Genomic DNA, 26843 nt, shown 5'->3' on the forward strand with positions numbered 1-26843 from the left:
GATTTTGTCAAATTACAATTTCTCTTTAGGAATTGTGAATGACACCACTGAAAATATTTTTTGTAGCCTTCCTACCATATGCAAGAGGCAACTTCACTCTGTGTGAGAGAGAACAGCTGCTGTAAAACAGATTTATTATTATTTTGAAAAATAAAATAAAAATGAAAAAAGATTATGAAGTTCTTTCATGATTATTTTCTGCATCCTATATTAGCAAGCAGTGTTGTTTGATAACTGGACAAAATTGTACAAGAATGTAAATAGCATCCTCCTTGTGTAATTTGATGGCTTCCCTGTGATTTCCAGAGGGCTGCCAACATTTTTGAAACTAATGTGTCCCAAAACAGGAATTAAAAGAATTAAACACAAACTTCCAGTTGTCTGTCTTACTTACTTAAGCAGCAGCCTGCACGAACAGTTGACATGCCTTGATAAAAAATAGAGCTTCCTTTTAGAAACAGTTTCTTGCATGCCTTCTCCTACCATTAAATGAATTTGAAACACTTTACTGATGGTGAACAAAGCTAAAATTTGGTCTTCTCTTTACTATAATACCTTCCACACCGAAGAGGGTTGTTGTTAGCATTAACTAGTGTCAGAAAACAACAACAAAAAATTGAATTCTGCGGTCTCTGCATCTCAATTTTTTTTCTGCATTTTTAAGGCTCTTTGTCTTTATGTTCACTGCTGGCACCAGGTTTTAAAAAGAAATACTTAACAAACTTTCACAACAATGAGACATTTGCTTCAACAAACTTCCGTACACTTTCTATACTTTGCACGGTGTCTCTTTCATCTTTTTGGCTTAAATTACCACCTTAAACGAGACCATTTCTTTAGTATAAAAAAATGTCTAGCGTATACTGTATAGAGCATTTAAAGTGAAATACCAAAGAAAATCACACATGAATGCCTCTCTTACATCGTCTCACAAATTGATCTCATTCACTTCAACATGTTTACAGCAGAGTCTTGTCATCTACTGTAAAGGGTTGTGGAAAATCTTCAATTTCGTAGCACTTTTTCTACTGTATTTCTCATCCGGCATTGTGTTTCATGTACCTTAATAATAATACGCCACATGACGCTGAAGTAACTTCAGTCCTTTGATTTTGTTTTGTTTCACAATTCCCCTTACATTTTTTTTTTGAAAGCCAGGCTTCAAGAGAAGACAGAAGAGTAGGAAGAAAAGCGGCACATATAGAGGGTAATTTTGACTAACAAAGACAGAACACCACGGCACAAATAGATGTGAGTGACTATAAGTGGCTTAAAGCGACGGATGTGCTGTGTAGTTGCCATTTACAAATAATGGACCTGTCATGATGTGGGAAGATGGCGGTGTAGGAAAATGGGTGGGGAGGAGGCTGCTGGTTCATTTGATGCATGTTTATGTAAAGGTCAACTTTATTATGCTGAAATAGAAGGAGAGCAGCAGCCTGAACTAGCTTGTCAACTAAAGAAAAGCAAGTGTCTGTCAGAGGAAGAAGAGGAACAGAGTGATGATGAGGGAAGCTCCTAATGAATTGGAGAATGAGATAAAAGTAATAATACTATGTAGGCTGAAGGATGTTTGAATAAAGGACTTAAGGAAAATATTCAAGTATTCTTCAACTTTTTCATATTTTACGACATGTAAACTCAAAAGATTAATATATATATATATATATATATGTGTTTATTTATATATATTGTTTTTACGTTTTCTTGATGCATTTCTTTCACTAACAAAAACCACGAGGCATTCTCAGAATGTTAATTTTGATGGTAATAGGCCCGCTGTATTTGGAATCATGCAGAGAGGAATCAATACATCTGTGCGCAATATTTTTCACATTTTTTATTCTTGAAAAACATGAAAACCGTGCGCGATACTCCTTCCATTTTACAATCATGAACTATTTTGAACTTCTTGTCCAAAGCCATCATATTCTTTGATGATTTTTTGAGAAAACGTGTATGATCTGAGTTACTGCAATATTTATTTCCTTTTGAGACGAATAAATTAGTTTGAACTGCAACGGATTTGTGTCGGTCTATCGCATACAATCTCATCCCATCAATATCAACTGTGTGTTTATCTTAAAAAAATAAATAAAAACATGTAAGACTGATTTCTTTCTTGATGAAAACTCTAACCACTACAAGGTTGACAACTCCACTAGCAATGTGTCAGTAATTTTCAAATGAAATGTCTTCACCGGTGACTCTTGAAGTCAAATGAAAGGGCTACAGTTGATTCCTTTTCTATAGAGTATGAAAAGAAAAAAAATTAGAATTTTGATCAAGCTTATTCAAGAAGGTGAAAGCAAAGTAATTTTGTGTAATGAATTATTCATCTCCTTCCCTTTCCCAATCTTCATTTTCACTGACAGGTGCTGGTGTGTGTGTGTGTGTGTATTTTTTTTTCTATTACCCATGTCATTCATTCTCTTTCAACCCCATTTCCTATTTGTGTCCTTAACATCGATCCCCAAATTGTCGACAGCGGACGTAGAAGGGTGAGGGTAGAAAAGCTTGAAAACGAGCGTTAAAACCCTAATAAGTGTGATGAAAAATAAAAATCAGTTCTTTTCACTCTGATGCATAGCTAGACTTGCAGACTTATAGATAAGACAGCTGGGAACTTATCTAAGCCATATCTAAGTCAAAAAGCCAGTCTGAAACCTTGTGGTATGACGGTACAGAAACCACTACTTCCAGATGGACAAACGCTCAGCCAGCCAGGCAGGCAGTCACACTTCAGTTTACCACCTTACCAACTGTACGCTCAGCTACAAAAAAAGCTGCGAGAAGCAGCTCGCGAGCTGCCAGCATTTCAGACTGACAGCTTTCCATCCATAAGGCACACAGACAGATATAGGGACAGCTCAGAGAAAGAAAAGCCTTCTTCCCGCAAAGGTTTCCGCTAATCTGATGGCTGCTGAACATGTTGGTGTCATGTGTGAAGTCCCATGCTAGCGCCTCTTCTGCAGGGAAAGTTGATGGAAATCTCACAGGGTTGGATTTACAGCGCTTCACAAAACTTTTAAACCTTTCTTGTAATTCCCACCAGACATTTTCTTTTAGCTGTCAAAGTTGTCTTGATCAGTGATTCTGGACAGTGTTTAAGTGAGTAAGCCTGTAAACTTTATTATCTATGTAGAGCATTTTACAGGTCTAGGACCACAAAGTACTGCACGATGAAAACAAGCAAAAAGATGATTAAAAAACAGAATACATACAACATCAGGCAACATGAAAAATATTTAAAAGCAAGTATTAAATTGCTTCTTAAAATAATTTACAAAATTATGCCAACGCATAGATGGAAGCATCAAATTCCACAATCTAGTGGCAACGCTCTAAGCAATTTATTCAATCTTGTCTTAAAATGTGTTCATGAACCCAACAACAGCCTTTGAAGGGATACTGTAAAATGGCCAGAGATATGTGCTAGGACTTCACCAAACAGACCTCTAAAGATTAAAATTGTTAAATGAATTCTAAAATGTGCTGGAAGCCAATAAAAAGAGGTAAAAATTGGAGTAGTGTGTCGTCGCTTTCATGTGTAGGTTAAAGACCTTGCAGCATTCTGAGCGGCCAAGATCTTCCTTATTCAAACACATGAAAAGGCTGTTACAATAATCAAGACGAGATGAACTAGCTAAAAAAAAAGGCATATTCGTGTAACAGATTAAATAAAAAGCGCAAATCATCACCTCCAGTTCAGCTATTCAGACCAGAGTTCGAAGCTAAGAAGAGTTTTTGATTAATCTACTTGAAAAGCGCTCTAAGAGATGAAGAATTATGAATCCAGACAAAAGGAAAATAGAGGAAGATTTCAGGCCTAAATAGCTATCAACAGCAGATGGTTAATACCTGGAAGTCGTGTCAAAGAAAGTAAATGCAGCGAAGACCAAGGTATTGTACTTTGTTTTGTAGTTTGGTTTTTTGTAAACAGTTGGTGCAAAACTATCATTTTATGAGTGTGAAGTTGTGTTTCTTTCTTCAGCTTATTCAATAGAAAGAACTTTTAAGAGCCTAATAATCTAATCTAAAACTGGTTCTTTATAACTGGTCATCTGCTATGTGCAGACCTAACACTGGTTCATTGCTGGAGTTTGAGAGTAATTTCAATGTGTGCAAAAGTTAAGTGGCTTGACATGCAAACAACAAATGGTCACAGAAATGAATTAAAGCAAAGAAAAAAAAATTTAAAAGCTCAAAAAACACTTCTTAAAAGATTAGAAACGGTTCTTTAAAAGCAACACGAAGGAATTATCAGTCAAGAGTTTGTGAGACTGCTCTGGTAACAGGTGCATTTGATTGTCTAACTAGGTAAATTTCACATGGTTGCTTTATTGATTATATGATTAGCTTTTCAGAAGAGTCCTACATATTTTCATACAAATAAAGACTATTGTTATGCCAAGCTTATCAGAAATGTATCGGTATATTTCTAATTGCTCTATTTAACTGTCGTTACATTCTCTGCAGCATGTTCACTCACTTGATGCTGATAACAAACGAGCTGTTTTATAATTGAAACTATGAACTATTGAAGGTTAACTGAGTTTGAGTTGGAGAAGCTCACGCTTCTGCTGTGTGTGGCGTCATGACGAAGTAGAAAACCACATCCTGCTCAACTTACACATTTCTGGTTCATTTGAAGGAACGGCATGTTTAAAGTTATAAAAAAGACATAAATGTTTTCAATTTCAATCACCAGTGTTTTGCAGTTACTGTATTTTGATATATTGAAGCGTATTCCAATAAAAAAAAATGTCTCTCTCACAACGATCTGAATGTTCAAAATAAGCATTTGCAGAAATCAAGTTTTGATATTAATGATGTGTAACGGTGCAGTCAGGTCTCCTTCAGCCTGACAGAGATCTGAGTGGACATCAGTGTAAAGGTCAATATATGACTGTAAAATTTGGAAATCATTGTAGAGTGTTATATGTTTGAGAGTTAGACCTTGGTCCAGACACACATGCTGTTTAGATCCGAACTAGAGTCTGGACAAACAGACTGTGCTAGGCTAATGGTTACATGTTTTACATCTGTTTAAATATAATCGTTTTTGATTATTCAGGTCTGATTATTTCCAGTAATCATGTTCACACTAAACTTGCAGTAAACGTTCTCCTTCTTAATGAACTTAATCTTTGTTTTTAAGTTAGTAAGAGGTAATTGCTGGTGTGTTAGCTGCATTCTGGGGAGCACTGTTCAACACTGAACGTTTTCTGGGGTTACCTAAACATGGTGTAGCGGTGATCCCATGACAGAGACAGACATGACACTGCAACATACAATACAGTCTCTCTTTTACTGTGAATGTGATTGCCAAGAGTCAAAAACAGATTGTTAGGGAAACTTCAGATTTAGTAGATGAACAAAAAAAAATATTACTTAACACTTGTGATCTGATTGGGACATTCCTGGTTACATTCAAAGTTGCCTCTGTAACACTGTAGTATATGATGGGTCTTTCTAAGGCATGTGTGAGTCAACCTTAAGACACAGTAAAGAAAAGGAACCAATTTGTCAACATTGTAATGCTTGTGCACTGACAGATTAATGAAGCCACTGATGTTATCTATCTCACACAGTGGGCTCATGCTTAAATACAGAGCTAAAGAATAAAAAAATTATCAAAGCAAGAACATATGTATTGCTATTTTTTAAACAATACAATGTCTGGTATTCTGTACTGAGATCATACAACACAACTGTGAGGGTGGGTGTTACATCAAGACAGTTCATCGCCTTCACATTCCAGTCAGATGTTCAATAAAATAAACAAAAAGCAGTAAACATCAAGCAGAAAAACAAATAAAGTACAATGGTGAGTTAGAAACACCCAAAGTCCATATGGAAAACTGGGAATTGAAACAGAATTTTAAGATGAGTTTTTTTCTGATTCTGCTGTTGTATTCTTTCCTCATTTGCTATTTTATTTCCTCACTCAACTTTAACTCTCTCTCTTTTTCTCTCTCTCTCCCATCCTCCAGCTCCTCTTCCCTCTCCCTCTTGCTCTTTCTCCAGACAGCGGTTAATGTAGGTCACCCCGTCTGGAAGCCTCTCTCCTGTGTCTCTCCTTCTTTCACTGTTCAGTCTTTCATTCTGTGCCTCTCCTCCTTCGCTGGGGACACAGATTCTCCAGGCTGGGCGCGTGTTGCTGGATAGCTCGCCTGACTGGACACTGCTGTTCTGGATATAATTTATATCGCATCTGGAGAGAGCAGGAGCTGCACGATTACAAGGCCTGGGCGCGTCTTTATCCTGAGAGGGAGCACAAGAGATTTCTGTTGTTTTTATCAGTCACAGCATTCAGGTAGAGGCTGAACATGTCCAGAGCTGAAGGGTCATTCACTGACGGAGGGTTTTCAACAGAGAAAACACTGGCATCCCTCATGTCTTCTCACCCCATCCAAAAAAAGACCACTGGAACGCTTTGTGTCCATTTGCTTCCAAAATCCACCACACAGGTCCAAGTTTTTCTTTTCTATCCTCCCACTTTGGGTGTTTGTGTCGTTCTTTTGGCATGTCACTTGAGTGATGCTTATTCCTTTCATGATGACGATACTCCAAAGATCTTTAAAACAACTTTCATCACAATGACAAAAAAACTAAAAAAAATAAAATAAAGACTCCGAGAGGTTGTTCTCCACAAAATGCTGTGCTGGCCAGCATCTCTGTCCTTGTCTTTTTCCTTCCAGAAACATAGGAGCGAAGCAGAAACGTGTGTGAGTCTGTTTCCCCTGCCTGCCGCAGTGCAGAGCGACTGGCTTGGAGAAGAGAGGGAGGCGAAACGCAGACTGTTGCTAACTCTGTGGTGGCAGACTGGCAGAAAGTGTTCGGGCTTGTTGGCTGACTGGATGCAGCTTTGGGGGGCATGGATTATACATCTGAGGCCGTCATACAGTGAAAAGGTGGCTGTAAAAGTTTACACAAATGCATTTGTTGACACCTCAGAAACTATTAAACGTCTGCCAAAAACATTAAACAAGAGATTTTTCCATCATTCAGTCAGATAAAGCAATTAACAAATTTTACCATTATTGTGCTGTGGTACAAATGAAAGTACTACAGAACCTTAATTGATGGTACAGTTGAGCTCAAATATGACAAAAATTTGATTTTTTTTTTCCTAATCAGGAAATGGATCAATATTAAGAACTCACAATATTATCAATAAATCCAAATAAGACAATATGCACTGTTATAAGTTCAGTAAAATAATATAACTGGTTCTACTACCATCTTTAGCACTCAGACCACAAATATTCATCACTGCAACAGATGCACTGAGTCATTATTAACATTACTGAATCTCATTCTAGTGTGCAGATGCTCCACTCACCTCAGGACACTGGATGCTTGAAACTGAAAATGAAAATAATTACTTACTGTCACACTAGTGACTAGATTAAATACTAATGGATTTAACTAATTTGAGAGCCTTAAAGAATTTCTCCAGGTTCTTAAAGTTTAATTTCAAAGTTTAATTCAACTTTAGAATTCAAAAGTTGAATTAAAAATGGCTTATCTTTATCAAAGAACCTGTGACACATGTATTTTATCTTTATTGTGTTACAGTCCTCAGAAAATATGTCTTTAAAAGTCAGAATGGGGAGACCAGACCTTAAAGAAACTAGAAATTTGTGTCAGCCAGGTACAACCTGATTGGTTAATCTCCATTTAATATTTATTTTGAATGTCTTTTGCAAATGTGAAACCTCAGTCATTTTCAAGTGAGAAAAGGTACTTCTTTTTGATGCTAGGCATTTCATTTCCGGCACAAACTATGTAATTATATTATATTCATACAACACTGCTTGTTGATATGTATGTTTACACAATACATGTTGTGTAAACATATATGTATGTTTACACAATATGTAAACATACATATTGCAATATCAGTTATATTGCAATCATGCAATATAACTGATTGCATGATTGTTTTCTTATTTTAATACAGGACTGTAGATTGTTTAAATTAGTTCAGAAAAATGTTGTTATTGGTTTATTTTTGTATCTTGTGACTGCTCCTTCATTTATTCTGTGTACAGAACCCTGATACTGCGGGTGCTTAAAGTTCTCTGTAAAGTAACTTCCTATGGAATGGTTTATAATAAAATTGCTTTAAAACATATTATGGTGCTTCTTGTGAAAAAAAAAAATGTTTAGTGTCTGTCACCCTGAAACGCCTTTTAACCTGTCATGAATGATGGTTCCAAGTCATTTTCTATAACATATTACTATTAGATGTGGTTTTATTTCGACAATGCATAACATAAGCCAACAGGAAGATTTTCAGAATTATCTGGGTTTAGTCAGGTGCCACATTCCTTATAAGTTAACTTGCCTAAAAAGTGATCAGAACTGCGAGCTTTGGAAAAATGGCTAAGCATAACTTTTTAAAGAAAATAGTTGAAATCAAATATACATTTGAACTGAGCCCTTTTATTCCAACATATCTTTTTAATCCTAGAAATATACACTGTAAGTATACATACTTACAGTGGTTAAGTACATATATCCAAATAAGTTCATGGAAATGCCCAAGTGAGTTCTGATATGTCACAAGGTTTATATTATTGTTTATAATAACCATCAAAAATGTCTTTGTATGCCAACCATTGTTGTATACTTGAAACCTATTTTCGTGACATATATGGATATCATAATGTTGTATTTGTATACTTTTTATGAACCCATTTTTTGCAGTAAATGTGTCCATAAGTATGCTGGATAATCATACGCAACGTAATTAATGTGTTGCAACCCAACTAATAGAATGCTACCAATTTAAGAAAATCTTGCACATAAGTTTTATTATGCATAAAAGCATATAAAGCACCTTTGAAACACCAAAGTGCAAACAAGAAAACCAGATATCCTTTCTTTGCAACAAACCTTCAGCCTTTCTCATGTTTCACGAAACAACACTTTATAGAGTTGGGTAAGAGTCTGGATAACTTTAAACTCTCTTTGGGAACACTGTCATAATGCTCTGCTTTCTGTGAAATAACAAGAATTGCTGTGATCGTCAGTCTGAAGCGTCCTGCGTGGAGACAGAGAGAGAGGGAAAAAAGTGGATGAAGTCAGTCCTGGCACAGAGACGAAGCCTGATGTTGTTTCTCTCAGCTGCAGCTCCTTCCTCTCCTGCTATTTTGTTCCCTAGTCCTTTCAAAGAAGGGTAGTGACATCTTCCTCTGGCTCACACATCAGCCTAATATGTGATAATTGGCCCCAGTTGATTGCCAGTTTTTTATGAACTGTTGCTTTTTAAAAAAATAGAATTCAATATCCTCCTAGGCTATTTTTGTATGCATACATATTGCTCTCTAATCTTTTCCATTCCCTTTTCTCAAATGATATGCACTTTATGGGACTTGGCTTATTTAGACTTCTTTGTCTTGATGTTTTTATTTGGTGCAATGTCAATAAATCTACAAATACAAAACAATTAATTCTTTACTTTTCTTCTGCACCAGATGCCATCCCCAGAAGGCAAATTATTTGAGTATTTTACATACTTGATAACTAAATCGAATTCTAATTTAGTAATTTAGGGTACATCCTTGTACATTTCTGCACGGTTTAATAGTTTCGTGGTGGTGAGGGTTTTGCAAACATGCTAAATGTCCACTGATTGATACTAACGTGTCTGCTTTTGTTATTTACTTCTATTTAAATATGTCAGTACCAATTTCTAAGAGGCCTCAGGGAGGACAAAACGGATCCAGAAGCACATACAGTCTGTTCTTACAAAAGTACGGGGAATTACCAAAGGCTTCAGTTACAACTCTCCATTTGGTACTCAAATCTCATACTGCCAACACAAAAATACAATAGTTTCCCCCTTTTTCTTACATCGTCACCAGTTAGGTGAGTCAAAGGGATTGCTAAGCCCTTGTGTCAAAAATGATGCATAAGGCAGCCTTCAATGTTAGGTTTCATCCAGTAGTTAAACACTGAAAATCATTGTCATTTAGAGCCAAGCACATTTTTACCTTGATATAACCAAGCAAACCAAACAAACCTAATCCTAAACAGAGAGAAACCAAAGGTAAACATGCAAGTAAATTCAAACAGGAACACTACTCTGCCACCGCCCTACTTTCTTCAAGAAAACATAATTTTCAGAGTCTTTAGCAAGATGGTAAAACCCAGCCCCTCGTCTTACGCTATTTGCTACGTACAGAGGGTCTCGGCTCTCAGCTGTTGAGAACCGATAGCTTCCTAAAGGCGTGGACTGTGTGGAGGTTTTAAATTTTACCCAGTTGCCAACGTCTGCCCTTGACGTATGTATTGTGCGAGTTCAACGCTTGCCACTGTTAAAGCTACAGGCAGACTACAATTCAAAAACAGCGCTAACAATGGACGTCATCGGTCACAACCTCGCCTTCTGTTTGCTGATTGGTCCAGTAAAAAATCTATATACAATCCAATTCAAGGGGAGAAAGCCCAGACTGTGCAAGAGGGAACAATTAGTTTTTTAATTGCACAGGAAGGTAATGGCCCAGCCTGGCTCCATTTGAAGGTGTTCTGCTATTGGTTGAGGGGTCTTGGGATATATTATAAAATATTGATTATTCCTGCTGATATCCAACAGGTGGAATTTATGTCTTAATTTTTTCCTAGCGACTACATGATTCCTATATGTGTGTTAAAAAATAAAGAAAGAAAGTTTGAAGTTATCTGGTGATATGGAGTCGTAATCAAATAATCCAATGAGTAAATACTTTACTGGTAAGGCAACATTACCATGATCCTGTTCTGTATTGATGAGTTTTTGATAAATTTGCTTGAAACATTTTTTACTTGCAGTTACATTTGCCTGTAATGTAGACAACAGAACTTACTGAAAAAGTACGGCATTGAAATTAAACTAGAGTGTTGTAGTAAATATATGTGTCCTAAGCAACCTCACAGTAAGAAGCGATTGCAGCTTCTCTCTCACTTGGAAATAACAAAGGATGAAGAAAGGCCTGGATTCAAAGCTGGAAATCTAGATTTAATCAACAAGGTAAAGTGCACAAACTATAATACAGTTTTGAAAATGGTGCTTGAGAAAATAAGCCATGGTTGTTGAAAACTGGTTCTTGCTGGAAGTACAGCAGACATAATTACAGGCTGCAGACGGTAGTACAACAGGAGCTGGAAGCTGCGTTTCAAAAGAGATACCAATCATTTAAAAATGCCTTGATCGAGAACCTGATTCCTGGGATCAGATCAGGACATCGCTATTGTACATGGCCTTGATCACAGACAGCAAGCAGTGAAACCAAACTCTTCTCTTTGGTTCTTGAAAAGCAGAGGAAAAACAGCACCTAGATTCAAAGCAAAACCATTGAATTCTTTGAAACATGAGGTGACGCTGTGTAACAATGTTAAACCGTCCCAACATCCTAAAGGCTAAAACACTGACAGGTGTCATTAATAGTCTGAATCCTCACTGAGTGAAAGTGAAAATGGGAGGATGTGCTATGTGCCACTGCGCTTGTCAGAAAGATCAGACATGAGTAAGAGAGCATTGTCTGCCGAGGTCTGACTACCAGAAAAACAGCTTCTTCTTGTTCCGTCTCACAGTTGCTTTGACAGATTTTCAACCCACACGTGAAGAAAAATAAAAGCTTATTTTCTTCTTCAGCACCTTTTGGCCAGTAGGAGAAAAGCAGGCGTCGGTTTCCTCTGTTTTAGCCTCTAAGCCTATGTATTAGAATAAACTCTAAGACTTTTAATTGACTGGCGATACTACAGTAAGGGCAATATCAGCTGAATCTATTCCATTTAATTTTCAATAGAGGTTTTCGACAATTGATGGTAGATTTGTGATTGAAAGGTTTAGTTTATTAGGTTGCAACATGTTCACACTAATACTACAATGACAGAAGAAGCTTAAATCATTTATAATAACTGCACTAGTAGGTGTTACTCAAAAACACTTCAGATGTTTCTCTGCAGTGTGTTATGGGATGCATCACCCATGCTGTAACAGCTTGACAAGTTCGGTTACATTTTGCATGAAGAGACTTTGGACTAACATAATTTTATGCAAAAGTTTCTAATCAGATTGATTTGGTGAACCAAAAAATTATTTGTTTTAAATTAATTTTAAAACAGCTAACTAACCATTTCAAAATCAGTTTCAAAAATAAATTTTTAAATAGATATTGAATCATTTTAGCAAACAACGAAACAAAACCCTAATTTTATCTAACTTAAATGAACATTACCTTTAAACAACATGGTAATTCATGTTGAAAATTAGTCACATGGGCTCATCAAAAAACCTGATAACAGCTGAAAAAATGTAAAAGCAAATGAGACTTTCATCTTTCTGACTTAGTCTATCTTCAGGGCTCTCGTTGCCCATTTCCCCCCTACTTTTTCCCCCCTTTCTTTCCTCTCAATCTGACAGACACACGTGTGCTCATACAGATTGTCAAGCACATCCTCCCACTGCCAGGTGTGAAGAGGGAAATGGCAGTCAGTAATTGGTGAGAAAACACTTTGTCACTTTGCCGGAGGATGGATTACATCCTATATGCTTCTAATATGATGGAACCCAGATCATAGACATTATATTTACTATAGCTACAGAAAGCCAACCTGGACTTTCTGATGTAAAAAAAAAAATACAAGGACACATGGTATGAGTGTATTTAATGATACATAATGTAATTTATAGGTTTTTCATAAAATAAATAAATAAATAAATAAATAAATAGGTGTTTCTTTCAAATTATTGTACAAACTTAGCAGTAAAAAAATGTCAAATACTGGATCAAGATCCAGTTACAGGTTGTTGTTTTTTTTGCAAAAACCCTGGTTAAACTGCTAACGTTTAACCAGTGTTTTTTTAAAAACACAGTTACATGTTGAAAGAAAGTGACAAAGTTAGCTTTAACTATCAGACTCATGAATCGACTGAAAAGATTAATAAACCCATGATGGTTGAGTTGAACCCATCACAATGAATGATGAGATAATATTACGAAGTTAATTCACTAACATCCTTGCATCTTCATGATTAAGTCACAGTTTAATTAAATTAAAGTGAGTGAATTTTAATTTTAGGACTGATGAGTTGACAACTAAGGTATCCCAAGCTCATCAGCATTTTAAATTGCATCTTCCAACTTATTAAAGGTTTAATGTTTAGGGATTTTCTGGTTCTACTTTCTACAAACTCAAACACGTTGTGCTGCAACCTTGTGTTTTCAGAATAATGCAACTTTTTAGAGAAAACAATACCAGGAAAGTATGATTTGTGTATCTGTAGGGCATAATGCAGAAAATTTGTATCGGTATTTCAAGTTTTTGCCTACATGAAACCGATGAAAAACTCATCTGAAGTTACAACCCCAGACTGACTGAATTAAACAAGTTGCTTTTTGAAATAATGATATATTTTCACAATTTTATTAGCTATGTTTTTCATACAGAAATATTTTCAAGGTATAACCAACAATGGCTGTGTAATTTTTATGTGATACAGGACAACACTGACTAATGTGCTTTTAAAAGGATTATTTATTATTACTATCTCCTGTAGTCATCAGGTGAGAGGCATGGTAAACCCTGGAAAGGTCGCTTGTGCACTACAGGATAATTGTGATTCTTTTTTTGTTTTATCTATAACTTCTCCATGTCCTCCTTCTTGTTTTCTCTTTAAGTCTAAAATTCACTGATTTTACAGTCAATGTGCAGAGAGAACAAAACTCTAGAATGGTGACTATGTGCTCATGCATAAGTGTGTGTGCATTTGTCATCTAAAGCCTGAAAGCAGTAGTTAATCTCCAGAGATGTGAAGCACACACACACACACACACACACACACACACGCACGCACACGCACACACACGCACGCACACACACACACACACACACACACGCACACACACATGCTACTGCCACATCACCTGAGGTTCACTCAAGGGACCTTTCCTAGCGTGTCATCTGTGCAGTCAGCCTGGGGCAGGTTAGCAGGGATCTCGAGAGAGGTATCTTCCCACACACACACACACACGCACAGGCATTGCACAAGTAGGGTTGGGGGATGACATGTGACACCATGTCTCCCTGATACCCACTTTCTGTGAAATCTCAAGGATAGCTGGTCACCTTTGATAGACACACAAACACACACACACACACTGCAAGGACTTTGCATTGATTTACATTCACCTTTCATTAATTTCTATAGCCTAACCCTGACCTTTACCCTAAACCAGACCATTACCATTACATGCCAAAAACTAACACTAACCTAAATTCAGTTCATACCTTAGTCCTAAATCAAACCCCTAAACCCCAAAACACTTCTGCTTATAGTGCCCAGGCTTTTGACTCAATAAGCAGAGGCAGGTCTTTTTTCAACAAAAAATTAGCCTTACAAAGTAAGAAATGCTAAAACACACAACTGCACACCTGTATATCTGTAGCCCTAAGTATCTAAAAATATTCAGCTGCAAAGCATTGTTTTTATTTTTTTTCCCAAGGCATATATGCTGATCATATCTTCATTTTACATGCTTCTAAAGAAAGCATTGTTGCTATGCAACATCATGGGGTTAGTGTAAATGAAAACTAATTAACTAAACACATTAAACTTGGTATGATGAACAGACTCACTGTTGCTGAAAATCTATTGTTAAATATTTCCCATTGCCTAATTCAACCAGATTGTATGGGGAGACATGAGAACATTACATAATGTCTAAGAAACATATGTAATGTTATACATATACCAGACTGTTGTGACAAATTTGCTTAATATGTGTGCATGTGTGTGTGTGTGTGTGCGTGTGTGTGCATGTGTGTATTCTGCTTAATCACTGCCCTGGTAGTTTCTCCCTGCCTGTGTTTGCTTTCCCTGACAGAGACAACCTTGAAATGTGACAGATGTTCAAACTCAACCTGCTGAACTTCACAAATCAGAGCTGGATCTTTAGTAATCGGCTCCTGTCAGTTAGGGAAAGGAGAGACCGAGGTGGTAAATTAGATACATATACACCCAGAGACACATGCACGCTCCGAGTTACACATCACAAATCATTAACAGCTAAGTTGGGGTCATACTTTGCAGCTGCTCTTTCTGGATAAGATAACACTTAGCTGCTGAAGGTGTGTGTGTATTTGTACTCAGATGTGTGTTTTTGTCTGTGCATGCGTGTGTGTACATGTAAAAAAAAAAAAAAACACCTGTTCAAACAACCTTTTCTAAATATCAGTGAATAAATACATTTCACATATACAGTAACTAGCCATCTGTCTGTTAGAGGGTTGTAAAAACACACTACTAGCAACACTGGCGTTGTTGATAGTAGAAATATAATAAATCAAAGAACATCATTGTATCCATTGTGATGGAGGGAAACAATGAACTGTTGGTTCAATGTTTTTTCATTTACTCTTGTCCAGTAAAGGTTTGGGTGAGCTGATCAGATCACATCAAGGGAATATATGTGAGAGTGTTAAATGATCCAAATGCAATTGTGTTGTATCTCAGATACTGCGTCCTGCAAAAGTTTTTATTGGTATTTTATGTAGCCAAATGTGCTCTGGTCAGATGAGGCCAAAATGTAGTCTCTTGGTTGTGCACAACATTCAATTCCAAATAAAATAGAGTTTGAGTTTAGTGCAAAGAACTTGCCCTATTTCAATAAGTTATCTTTTCATACATTGTACCAACATTCAGCTTTGATAAGTCTTAAATCTTTTCATCTCACTTATTAAACCCTTTTTATTTCAGTCTGAGGAGGCAGAGATTGCTCTTTACCTCTGGTGTTTAACTGGCACGTTTACTCATAAACATACACAATCCACAATTTACCTTTGCTTTTAGAGAGCATTAAACTATTTCAGTGGAAGCATCCAGATTTCCACATGCTTGTGCACTAGTTAGGACTCTTCTTAGGATTCTACATCAGATACAGAAGCTTGCCTATTAATGACTTGGAAATAATCAGGGGTATTAAAGGTGATAACATTTTTCTAATTAATTCAAAAATTTGCATTAAAAAAAGGTTCACAAACAACTGAAATGTTTCTCACTTCTTTAATTCACAATTCAAAGGCAGTCTATTCCCAACAGTCCCTTGTCTGTATTCATAGCACCTCCACTGTTTTTTTTTTTCTTTAAAAAGAGTCTGGCCTTAAGCATTGCATTTTAATTGCTATAAAGGTCAAGTTTTGGCTGGGATTAGCAAATGATTGGGTAGAATCTTAATTGTTTGTATGACTGCTGGCTTTCGTCGAGCCTGTTTGCTGTTAGTCAATGTTCATGCACCTTATTTAAAATCTATGTTTTGTTCTCGCAGCCAACTGGATAGTTTACTCATGTCAGGATTTAACCCTTTGTTTTTACAACTTCTTCCAACATACTCGCCTCGCTGTGTCATGAAAGATCAGCATGTTGGTAATGAACGTACCACTGCTAAAGATTCAAAGTGCGGGCCGGCTAAACTCTAAGTAGTGTTTGTGACAGCTGGTCAATACACACCTCCATTAATATTTAAATATGGGAAGATTTTAAGTTTTCATGAAACCAACTAGATGTACTTCGAGTGGGTGGCAGACCATATGGTGTCACTGTTCTGAATAACAGATGACCTCAGATCGGATTTATCTGCGGAGCGAGAAGGGGGGAGAGAAAAGAAAAGGGAGATGGGGGAGATTTGGCAGCATTCCTCATCTAGCATTCATGCCAATAAAGCAAACTGATCTAAACTGAGCAGAAAGCTGAGGGGGGGTGGAGAGGGCTTAGAGAGAGCAGAAGCAGAGGAGGGAGTACACATACAAAGTAGAGAGAGGTAGAAAGACTTCCTGTTGCACTTCAGCCTATGGGAGAACGTCATGTAAGTTCCCCAACAAAGTAAGATATATCTACCAATACTTTCACATACTTTGAGAATGCACTGCTCAGGTTACAGATACAGGAAACTTGACTTTGCTACACCTATCCATAGAAGTGAGGAGAGCAGCTGCCTGAGGGAAGACGAATGAGCAAAATGTGAAACAAAAGTGAGCCTGTAAAATATTTTCTACGGACTTAAATACCTATATGATAATTTTATATTCATTTATTCTACAGATGTTTCAAGGTAATCTTCAACTATGTCTGCGACCTAAAGTGCATCTCAGATTTCATGTCTTCTTTCACTTCTTTATTACTACCAACTTGATTTTACATTCACGAGAGTTTAGCTTAGAGTGCATCTTGAATTTAAGAGCAGGAGAAGGAAAATGTTCAGGGAAGTTGCGAGAAAGTGCAAGATAAAGAACAAACACAGACAAAAAAAAGTTTGGGGTTGGTAGGAGGAGCAAAAGGAGTGTGGGGAGTGGGGGGATGGAAGGGGCACAAAAAGAACACCTGTTGAGATTAGGGTTGGCACGCGACCCACTCCAACTCGCGTGGCAGCTGTACCTCGCGGAAACAATGGCGGTAAAAGAATGAGACGGAGAAAGAGAGGGGGAAAGTTTGAATGCTCTGCTTATCCTTTCAGCTTGTGGGTGTGTGTGCGTGTGCGTCTGCTTGTGTGTGTGTATGTTACGCATTCTAATGTGTACACTGAAAAACAGAAAGGGATGAGGGGAGGGAGGGAGGGAGGGCTACAGAGAAAGCAAAAGAAACAGAGAAGTCTGCCAAGAGACAGAGGTGTGTATTCAAGTGAACTGTGAAGCAAAAAGTAGGTGAAAGGTCCTATTTATTTGGAATAGAATAGAATAGAATAGAATAGAATAGAATAGAATAGAATAGAATAGAATAGAATAGAATAGGAGAAAAAAGGCCAGCTGTCAAGTGGGGTGCTTTAAACATGGAGTTCCAAGCTTTAAACATCTTACTAAGTACTGCGTAATCCATCACCTGAAAAAGGAAAGAGAATAGCACATTGACAAAGTTACTAAACACTTTAATCGCAGAGTCATAAATAAGAGAGTATTAATCAGGGAAGCAGCCAAGAGGCCTATTTTACCTCCGGAGTGGCTGTAGAGGCTTACTCCTTTGTTGAAAAGACAACTGATAGTTGATCGTGTAGGGGACACAGCAAAAATGCAAAAGAATGTGAAAGTCAATAATCAAGGCGTGCGCTTCATTGTTTTTCTGAGCCTGAGCATATTTTGCAACAAAGAATTATCAAAAATGCACATTTCAAGATGCACAAAGCCAGTGGAGAAATAACCCAAAAGACATGCAGCTCTAACTGCTGTTTATGGAGATTTTACAAATAAGTAAAAATTCGAATGCATGCCACATTTGAATGTTTTTTTGTTTTGTTTTTGTAAAAACACAATGCAAAATTTTCCTTCAACTTCATGAATATGAACCAGACTGTTTTGGTGTTTTATGTTAAATGCCAATAAAATAAGTTGAAGTTTGACTTTAGGAGTGCACTGTATAAAAATAAGGGCTAAAGCAGATGATTTCTCTGCAAACAGCCAAGACCAAAAAATGCAATTGTACAGTCTTTAAAATGCAAGTTTTTGCAATACCTACCTTCAAAGGATAACTGTCAGAGTGACTGTCTGATATGAAGGGAATGGTAACAAAAGCAAAAAGATGTTTTGGCTTAAAGCTAGCACCATTTTATTTTTATTTTATCCTACCTTACTTTTCTGTTTAGTTAAAACTCTGGAAGTGCTTCACATGTTCTGCTCTCAGTATGCGTTTCACACAGAAAACTACATCCTGCCTCCATATTCTTTGTGACTAATAAGGGGTTTTGCTGTAAATTAAATCTTAAAATATAATACTGTATCTTGACAGATCTAAGTTGTGAGATCCATAACTTACTGCACTGGATTTCTACTAAATGACTATGTCAACAGAGTTATCTGTTACATGTAGGCTATTAAATAATGCAATTCTCATAAAGTCAAACTTAAAAAAAGAAAACAATTCCCTTTAAGATTAGGGACATTCTTGAGTTACTTTACCAGGACTCATTTCCACTGAACTTTATTTTTCCCCTCATATTTCGATGGAAACCTTTATTTAAAGGACTCCTTCTTCAGCCCCTCCACTTCTATAGGACTCACTTATGTAAAATGTTTTCCTGCATTTCCTTATTAAATTGGCATTGCACAGCAGTGCAAGATTGTGAGTTAACGTTCTTATTTCCATTGCAGTTCTGCTCCATGAACACACAAATTGGAGCCCAATTACCCGTCGTTTTCCTTGGATGCACTGCAGATATGAGGCCATATTGAGCATAATTGCATCCAGTGAAATGCATCCAGTATATTGTTATTCTTTCTTACTGACTTCCCAGTTGGGGTTCAAATCAGCTGTGGCTTTCCTTTTACTAACAGACAGAACATCTCACCATCTCTCTTCGTCTCCGTTTCTTTTTTTTAACTGTACCCCTTTTTGCAACTTTACATTAGAACGGGATCATCTTCTACTTCACCTTCACTTACTGCGCTAACGTCCTACCTGGAGGAGATTAAGACTTGGATGAACCATAACTTTCTTCAGTTGTTCCAAAACCGAGACCATACTGATCGGAACGCCTCACCAGGTTCAATCCTCGACTCTGACGAGTATTTTGTTCTCTGGACAAGACATTCCTATTTCCTCCATTGTTACAAACCTTAGAGTTCAAATGGACTCCCATCTCACATTTGAAAATCACATGAAGCACCTGTTTAAAACCCGTTTTTTTCATCTTCGCAATATTTCCAAAATTCGTTCATCTCTCTCCCGTACTGATGCTGAGACCCTCATTCATGCCTTTGTCTCCTCCAGGCTCGACTACTGTAACTCTGTTTATTGGAGTCCACAGAAAACACCTTCAGAGGCTTCAGTACATTCAAAACAGTGCTGCCAGGATCCTAGTGAGAGCTCGTAAATTCGATCACATCACACCTACTCTTTACTGGCTTCCTGCAACTTATAGGATTCAGTATAAAATTGCACTTATCACCCATCACTGTCTATATGGAACCTCACCGGATTACCTGAAGGACCTCCTTACTTCACATTCAACTTCTAGACCCTGTAATCCAAGCCTGTAATCTTCTCCACCTTCCTCGATCAAGACTAAGGACTATGGGTGATCGAGCATTTGCTGTGGCTGCTCCTCGTCTATGGAACTCTCTCCCGGACTATTTGAGAGCCCCGCAATCATTGTCCGATTTTAAAACTGGCTTGAAAACTTTTCTTTTTAGACAAGCCTACTCCACTTTTAAATGACTGTCTTTTTTGATTGTTGATTTGATCTGTTTTTAGCTGCACCATGTAGCACTTTGAGATTTTTATTAATAAAAAGTGCGCTATAAATTAAATTGATTATTATTATTATTGTCTTTATTTCTAGTTCGGTGATACTTCCGAAGTACAGAGATGTACGTGAGAGTTTGTCTGCAGAAATCATTAAAGCGCTATCTAATTACAATCCAAGCTGATTTCACTAAGAGCAAACTGCTGTAATTTTCGAGTTAATTTCACTTGTTATACCCCCACCTTACCTTGGAGCAAGTAACCTCCTTCCTTGCCCAGCAGTCTTGCTTGGATGGCGCTCTCTCGTACAGAGACATTATGTAACTTACCCCTGCTAACCGCTCTCATTGCTCTGACTTGATCTCTTTTTTACCCTCACTAAACTTCTCTCCAGCACAGCCATGCATGGTAAAGTGCTTTCTGGCTCTGCGACGCCATCTAGCGGTATTCCAACTATGCATTGATTGCAATCCTTTCCCATTTCTTTTCCTTTTGGAGAGCAACAATTTTTTCTTTAATAAAACATATTATAGATCTGATTGTATTGAGGAAACCATACATTTTTTTTAGGGCTTCTGTTGATTTTCTTTTCTTCATTGCATGTCATTCCTTCCAAACACAGCACAAAGTAGAAATTACTAGTAAGAACAGGTAAAATAAACCTGTGAAACTCCCCTAAAACGTTGCATGGTTCCGAACTTGAAATTGTTTTAAGGTGAAAATGAAGGATTTTGAATTTTGCACGCAACTTTGAAACTCAACTGTGTGGCAACATCTGACCAATTTCTTATGCAAGTTACGAGCGCCTTCCCACACCTGCTGTTGTTTTTGTCTCTTCACGGGAAAATGAACTTCTCACAGTTTCGGGCTGTGCGGATGTTGTGCGCTCTCGCGGCGGGCTTGTTGCTCGTTCCTCCTCTGCCCTTTTCTTTTTTCTGTCTGTCTGGTCTGGTCTGGTGTGCTAGAAAGGGGCTGGTTATGTGACAAAAGACCGCCCAGTCCCGCCTCGGAAGGAGAGAGAGAGAGAGAGAGAGAGAGAAAGGGAGGGCTACAAAGCCCCAGGCACCTAAGGTTTGCAGACTTCTTTAACACCAGCTCAACGATTCTGAAAAGACATTTGCCTGTTTGTGTGCCAATGAGCAAGAGACGCTCAACTGTTGTTTAGCAGGATGTGGATCACTTATGGACACCTGCAGTTAACAATAACAACTGTATTTAATAGTCAACAAACAGTAGTGGTAATAATAATAATAGTACTGTAGGTGTAAAATGATGTTTACTATCAAGTGATACATATTTTATATCAGCTACATTGGTTGCCTTTAGGGTCTTCACGTTTATTCATTATTACATGCCCTCCCCATTCACAATAATACTGAGACAAACAGAGCAGCAGTATTTCTTTAAATCTGTCTCTGGTTGTGTGTTCAGCACAACTATAATTGACTTCCCATGTAGCAAAACCTATATGTTAATGATAGACACATGGGCCGTCACAGGGTAGTGGAAAAGGGGGGTTCATAACATTAGCCCGTGTCTCTTTAAAAAAAAAAAAAAAAATCAAGTTTCTTGTTGTATTCTGGAATGAGGTCAGACACGAGGCTTCTCATTGCACGCGCTGATTATTATTAGAATCCTTTGCTCGCCAATCAGGTGCGAGAGGGGGCGTGGCCTGGCCCCAAGCAGCGTAGCGACAGCGTAGGGGCAGTCTGATTGGTGGATTTTTATCGCCGTTGTATGAGAGAGGAATAAATGCAGGCAAGGGGGGCAGCAGTCTGAAGGGGTGCTTGAAACAGCGACTGTTAGTCTTTGCAGATGGGAGGCAGGGGAGTGTGAGTTGCTCTAGCTTCTATTTTTTTCCTTCTTCTTTCCCCTACCACAGCATGCACGGCTTTTGATTCTTGGAGTAGATGCAGAGAAAAAGCACTTACTTTTACACATTGTATACTTGGGGGCCCTTTGTAAGTGCCTGAGCGCATGTGTGGGCACTCTGCTCCTGCAGCTGTGTAGATTGTGTTCAGTGATCATAGGGCTGTGTTGATTCTTTTTTTAATTTTTTTTAATTTTTTTTTATTCCAACACCGATTATACGCTCCACAACAAAGACGAACTGTTTTAACACCAACAGCACCTGGAAATTAAACTTTTTTTTTCCTGCATGTAGCCTTTTTAGGCAACTCTGGACTGTGTTTTCGAGTATCCTGCGCATCTCAGGAGTGAATAACTGCTTGCACTGTTTGCACTCAGCACAAACTGTCAGAGTGGGAGAAAAGAGCTGAGTTTGCTTTAAAGTGAACCAGAGGAACCCAGGAGAGAGGGGGGAGAAAGAGCAAGCATCCCGCTCTTACTTTAACCGGACAGCATGGTGCAGAAAATGAGCCACACAGAGAGCACCGCCGAGGCGCTGTCCTTTTTTACCGGGGACTCAGGCTCCGACTCCGGGGCAAGCATGGATCTGGACCCGGCCGCCTCGCCTCTCTCCCCGGCGGGCTCCGCAGCCTCCTCCACCGCCGGCGACAAGCTCGGGGAGAACCCGGCGTGGTGCAAAACTCCCAGCGGCCACATCAAGAGACCCATGAACGCATTCATGGTGTGGTCGCAGATAGAGAGGAGGAAGATCATGGAGCAGTCCCCGGACATGCACAACGCAGAGATCTCTAAGCGGCTGGGGAAGCGCTGGAAGCTGCTGAGAGACAGCGACAAGATTCCTTTTATCAGAGAGGCAGAGCGGCTTCGACTTAAGCACATGGCGGACTATCCCGACTACAAGTACCGACCGAGGAAGAAGGTAAAGTCGAGCGCATCTAAGGCTGGCAGCAGCAGTGATAGAGGAGAAAAAGTTACCGGTAGCTCAAACCACACCAGCACTAAGACGTCCTCATCTGCGAGGAAGAACGGATCAAAATCACCCAGCAGCAGCAGCAACAAACCCCAAAAATCACTTTTCGGGAGCAGCAGTAGCACCAAAGCTTCGCTGTTTGCATCTGAGCACCCGTCAGAGCACCACCACAACTCTCTCTACAAGTCCAAATCTGTCTCCTCGGCTGCCAAGCAGATACCGGATGCCAAGAAGCCCAAGAGAGTATACGTTTTCGGGAGCGGCGCGGCCAGTCTGAGCGTCAGTCCCACGTCCTCCGTGGTGGTGCCAGCTAGCCCTACGCTCAGCAGCTCGGCGGACTCTAGCGACCCGCTCAGTCTCTACGAGGACGCGGCCAGCGGCAGAGAGGAAGGCGCCGACTCCCCCGGCAGTAGCAGTAGCAGCAGCAGCAGCAGCAACAGCAGCTTCGGCGGAGTTTCGGAGCGCCGCAGCGGCCACACATACAGCAACACACGGCGGGCTTCCTCGCCTACTCCCTCTGGGTCGCACTCCTCTGTCTCTTCCTCCTCGTCTTCCTCGGAGGACGAGGAGTTCGAGGACGACTTGCTGGACGTCAACCCGAGTCCGAGCTTCGACAACATGTCGCTGGGGAGCTTCGGCTCCTCGGTCCTGGACAGGGACTGGGACTTGAACGGCGAGTCCGTTTGCGGGGGATCTCACTTCGAGTTCCCCGACTACTGTACGCCCGAAGTCAGCGAGATGATATCGGGAGACTGGCTGGAGTCCACCATCTCCAACCTGGTGTTCACATACTGACTGAGTGCTAAGACTCGCAGACGCAAACAGAAACAGAGGAGCTCCTGCTTACCAGTGGGTTTCACTACTGCAAACCATGTCCCTGCAAATCCTTGGAAAGCTTAACTCTAAAGCGAATAACTTGCTTTTTTCGGGACTTTTCTTCGGATGCCTGGACTGAGGGAGTCAGAGGGGAGCCGTCCAAACAAGAGGAGAGAAAAAAAAAGGCAGACTGAGAGCTTCCTGACAGCTCAGTGCAGGACTGTTTTTAAACTGAGTAACTTAACTGTGATTGATTTGCACGTTATGCGGTCCGCCGTACACTTAATCAATGTCGTTAATGAATTTTTGAGAGAAAAAAAGGGACATTTTCACAACTTTTTAACCAATCGCCAAGTGAACTTTGCCACTAAAGAAAAAAAAATTACAAACAAACAAACTAACAAAAAAAAACAAGCAAACAAAAAAGGTACAGACTAGGACTGCCGTGCGACAGTTTTTTTTTTACTGCATCACCAAGAGGCTTTTTTTTAAAATAAAACCGAGGTGGGTTGATGTTTTTTAAAAGTTATTTTCTCAAGAAACAAAAAAAGCGTGTTTAGCATGATAGCCTACTTTGTTCCTATATCTTGTGCTGAGATTTTCTGTGCGACTGTTTGAGCAGTTTGTAAACTAGTATTAGGATTATTTAAAAGGATCTAGGTGGCGCTCACTTCGGTTCTACTTTTTTTTACGGAGAAAAAAAAAAGGACTTTGAAATAATCACCAGCTCACTTCAGGACACAAACACAACTTCAAGTCTGTGCTTAACTGTATTGTTACATTTTTTTTCCCTCTATCAGGACCAAAATTATATAATGTTATTTTCCAGACCATAGCTATAGAGAAATCATCAGCGATTTCTATTTTGTTTTGTTTTGTACATGTATTCAGATGCCATTTTTATATGGGGATGCTGTATTTATATACTGGGCCAAGCATCTTTTGTTTTGCTAGTTCTTTTATACATGATCCTGTCAGTATGTATGTGTCTGTCACATTTCCTTCTCAGGCGAAGGGCTAGAGTTTTAAGAACACACAACCTTTTTAATTTCCTTTTTATATTTAAATGTACACACTTTTTTGGACACTTAAAAGAGAAGAAACAGTTTGATTATTTTCTCAGTGTATTTTTGTACAAATCTATATTGAACACGGGGGTATGTGTAGCCTAACTAATACAGCTGTATTGGATTTCCTTGTTTTTTAATGCCCTCAACAGGCTGGTTTTTTTTCATGCTGCCTTCAAGTGCTTATGGTAAGCTTGTTACTTCAGGCTCAATTACTTTAGTAGATTAGATCAAACAGTAGAGCTGTCCGTTTTGTATCCTTGCGGTGCCTATTGTTGGACTTATTCTTTCAAATTTAAAGATACACTTCCACTTTTTTTGACAGAAAAGGTGAGTTAGTAGAAATCAGGTAGGTAGGCCGGCCTTATTTGTCCTCTTTCACAAAAAGAAAAAAAAAAATCCAGAAACACTCTTTAAGTCCTCTTTGATGTCAAACCCTTAAACATCTGCAGCACAGACGTGAAGGTGATTAGGACATAATTGCAATTTTTCCGACAGCACTTGAAAGCAGCACCAGTCTCAGCCCCCTTTTCCAACGTTTACAGTGCCAGACTGCAGGCTCATTTTTTTTAAAGACACAGGAGCACGAGTCTTTTTAAGAGGCTCCTCCTGTGGGACCATGTGGTTTAAACAGCAGCACTATCCTAAAAAGCAGTCGCTTGCTTTTTTTTCTTTTTTCTTAATCATATTTTTTTGCGTCCAACGTCTTGAAGATTGTAGCTTTAAATTTGACTTTGTTTCTTGATGTTTTCACTCACTGATGTCACATCTTGCCATTCGGCCAGTGGATTGAGGCGGGCTGTCCATATCACAAACAAACAAAGATGACAACATCAAGCATATTCAAATTTCTGACCTGAGTTGCGCAACACTTTCTTGTACTGCGTTTCTCATTGTATTTGAATATATAATCTTTTCTACTTGTCGGCTAACTACTAGCTAATAATTGTTTTAGTATCTTTATGGCATGGTGAATAGCATTTGTATTTCAGATTCAGGTTATTATTAGCTGTTGTGTTTTTTCAGAAAAAAGAACGGAGAAGAAAAAAGAGGAAAAAATCAATGAACTTGATCTTTGTATATTTGACTGTACCATAAAGCAAAAAGATTGTGTGTTTATGTACGTTGTTGCTATCGAGGACAGGCACTGTTTAGAACTGCTATCTTTTACACATCCTTACTTACATTTAAGGTGGTCAGTTCAGACTGTTGTTTTTTGTTTTTGTTTTTTGTTTTTATAAATATATAAATATATGAAAGCATTTTTAAATATATTAACTTTATTTTTCATCCATCTTGTGCAATATGCTGTGTAGAATTATCATTTATTGTCTTTAATCATGCCATAAACAAAGAAGCCACCTCTTTTTTCTGATTAAAAAAGGGGTAGGTTGACTCATGCCAGCTAAATTTTGTCCATTCACTGCCTGTCAGATTGTTGATACAAACTTGTGTACAGAACTTTTTCAAGGAAGGAAATAAATATCAGCTGGAACTGAAACTCCTGAGCTCTTTTATTGCATTCAGTGTTTTTTGGCAGTTGCAGCACAAAGTGGTGAAACTGCAAAGACAAACACATAAGGATCATCAGGATAACTGCCAACATTTAGTTTCATGCATTATGACGCAAAAATCCAAGAAGTGGAGAGTAAAATGTAAACATCTTTTCACTGCGCCAGATTTTTTTTTTTTCTTAGCAGTTCTATCTTTTTAATTTTGTTGGGTAAACAAAGACAGCTGATAGTGAGCCTCAGTGTGTGGATTAGGCTTAAGTGCTTTAAACAACCAATAAGAAATGATCTAGCAGTGATGGAAAACTGCTTTGAGAATGCCACTTCAGTTTGTTGTTGAGATATGTTCCTGAACAAATGTCACGCATACAGACACTTTTAAAGGG

General features: G+C 38.6%; 1 protein-coding gene across 1 annotated transcript; it reads left to right on the top strand.

Moving 5' to 3' along the window:
* Window positions 1-21806: 21806 nt before the first annotated feature.
* sox4b (SRY-box transcription factor 4b) lies at window positions 21807-26447 on the top strand. Its single transcript, XM_008432184.3, has one exon. The coding sequence runs from the start codon at window positions 22587-22589 to the stop codon at window positions 23856-23858; it is 1272 nt and encodes a 423-aa protein (XP_008430406.2). The 5' UTR covers window positions 21807-22586; the 3' UTR covers window positions 23859-26447.
* The last annotated feature ends 396 nt before the right edge of the window (window positions 26448-26843 follow it).

Source organism: Poecilia reticulata, chromosome 16 (genome assembly GCF_904066995.2).
Source record: "Poecilia reticulata chromosome 16, P_reticulata-male-v2, whole genome shotgun sequence".
Taxonomy (NCBI): domain Eukaryota; kingdom Metazoa; phylum Chordata; class Actinopteri; order Cyprinodontiformes; family Poeciliidae; genus Poecilia; species Poecilia reticulata.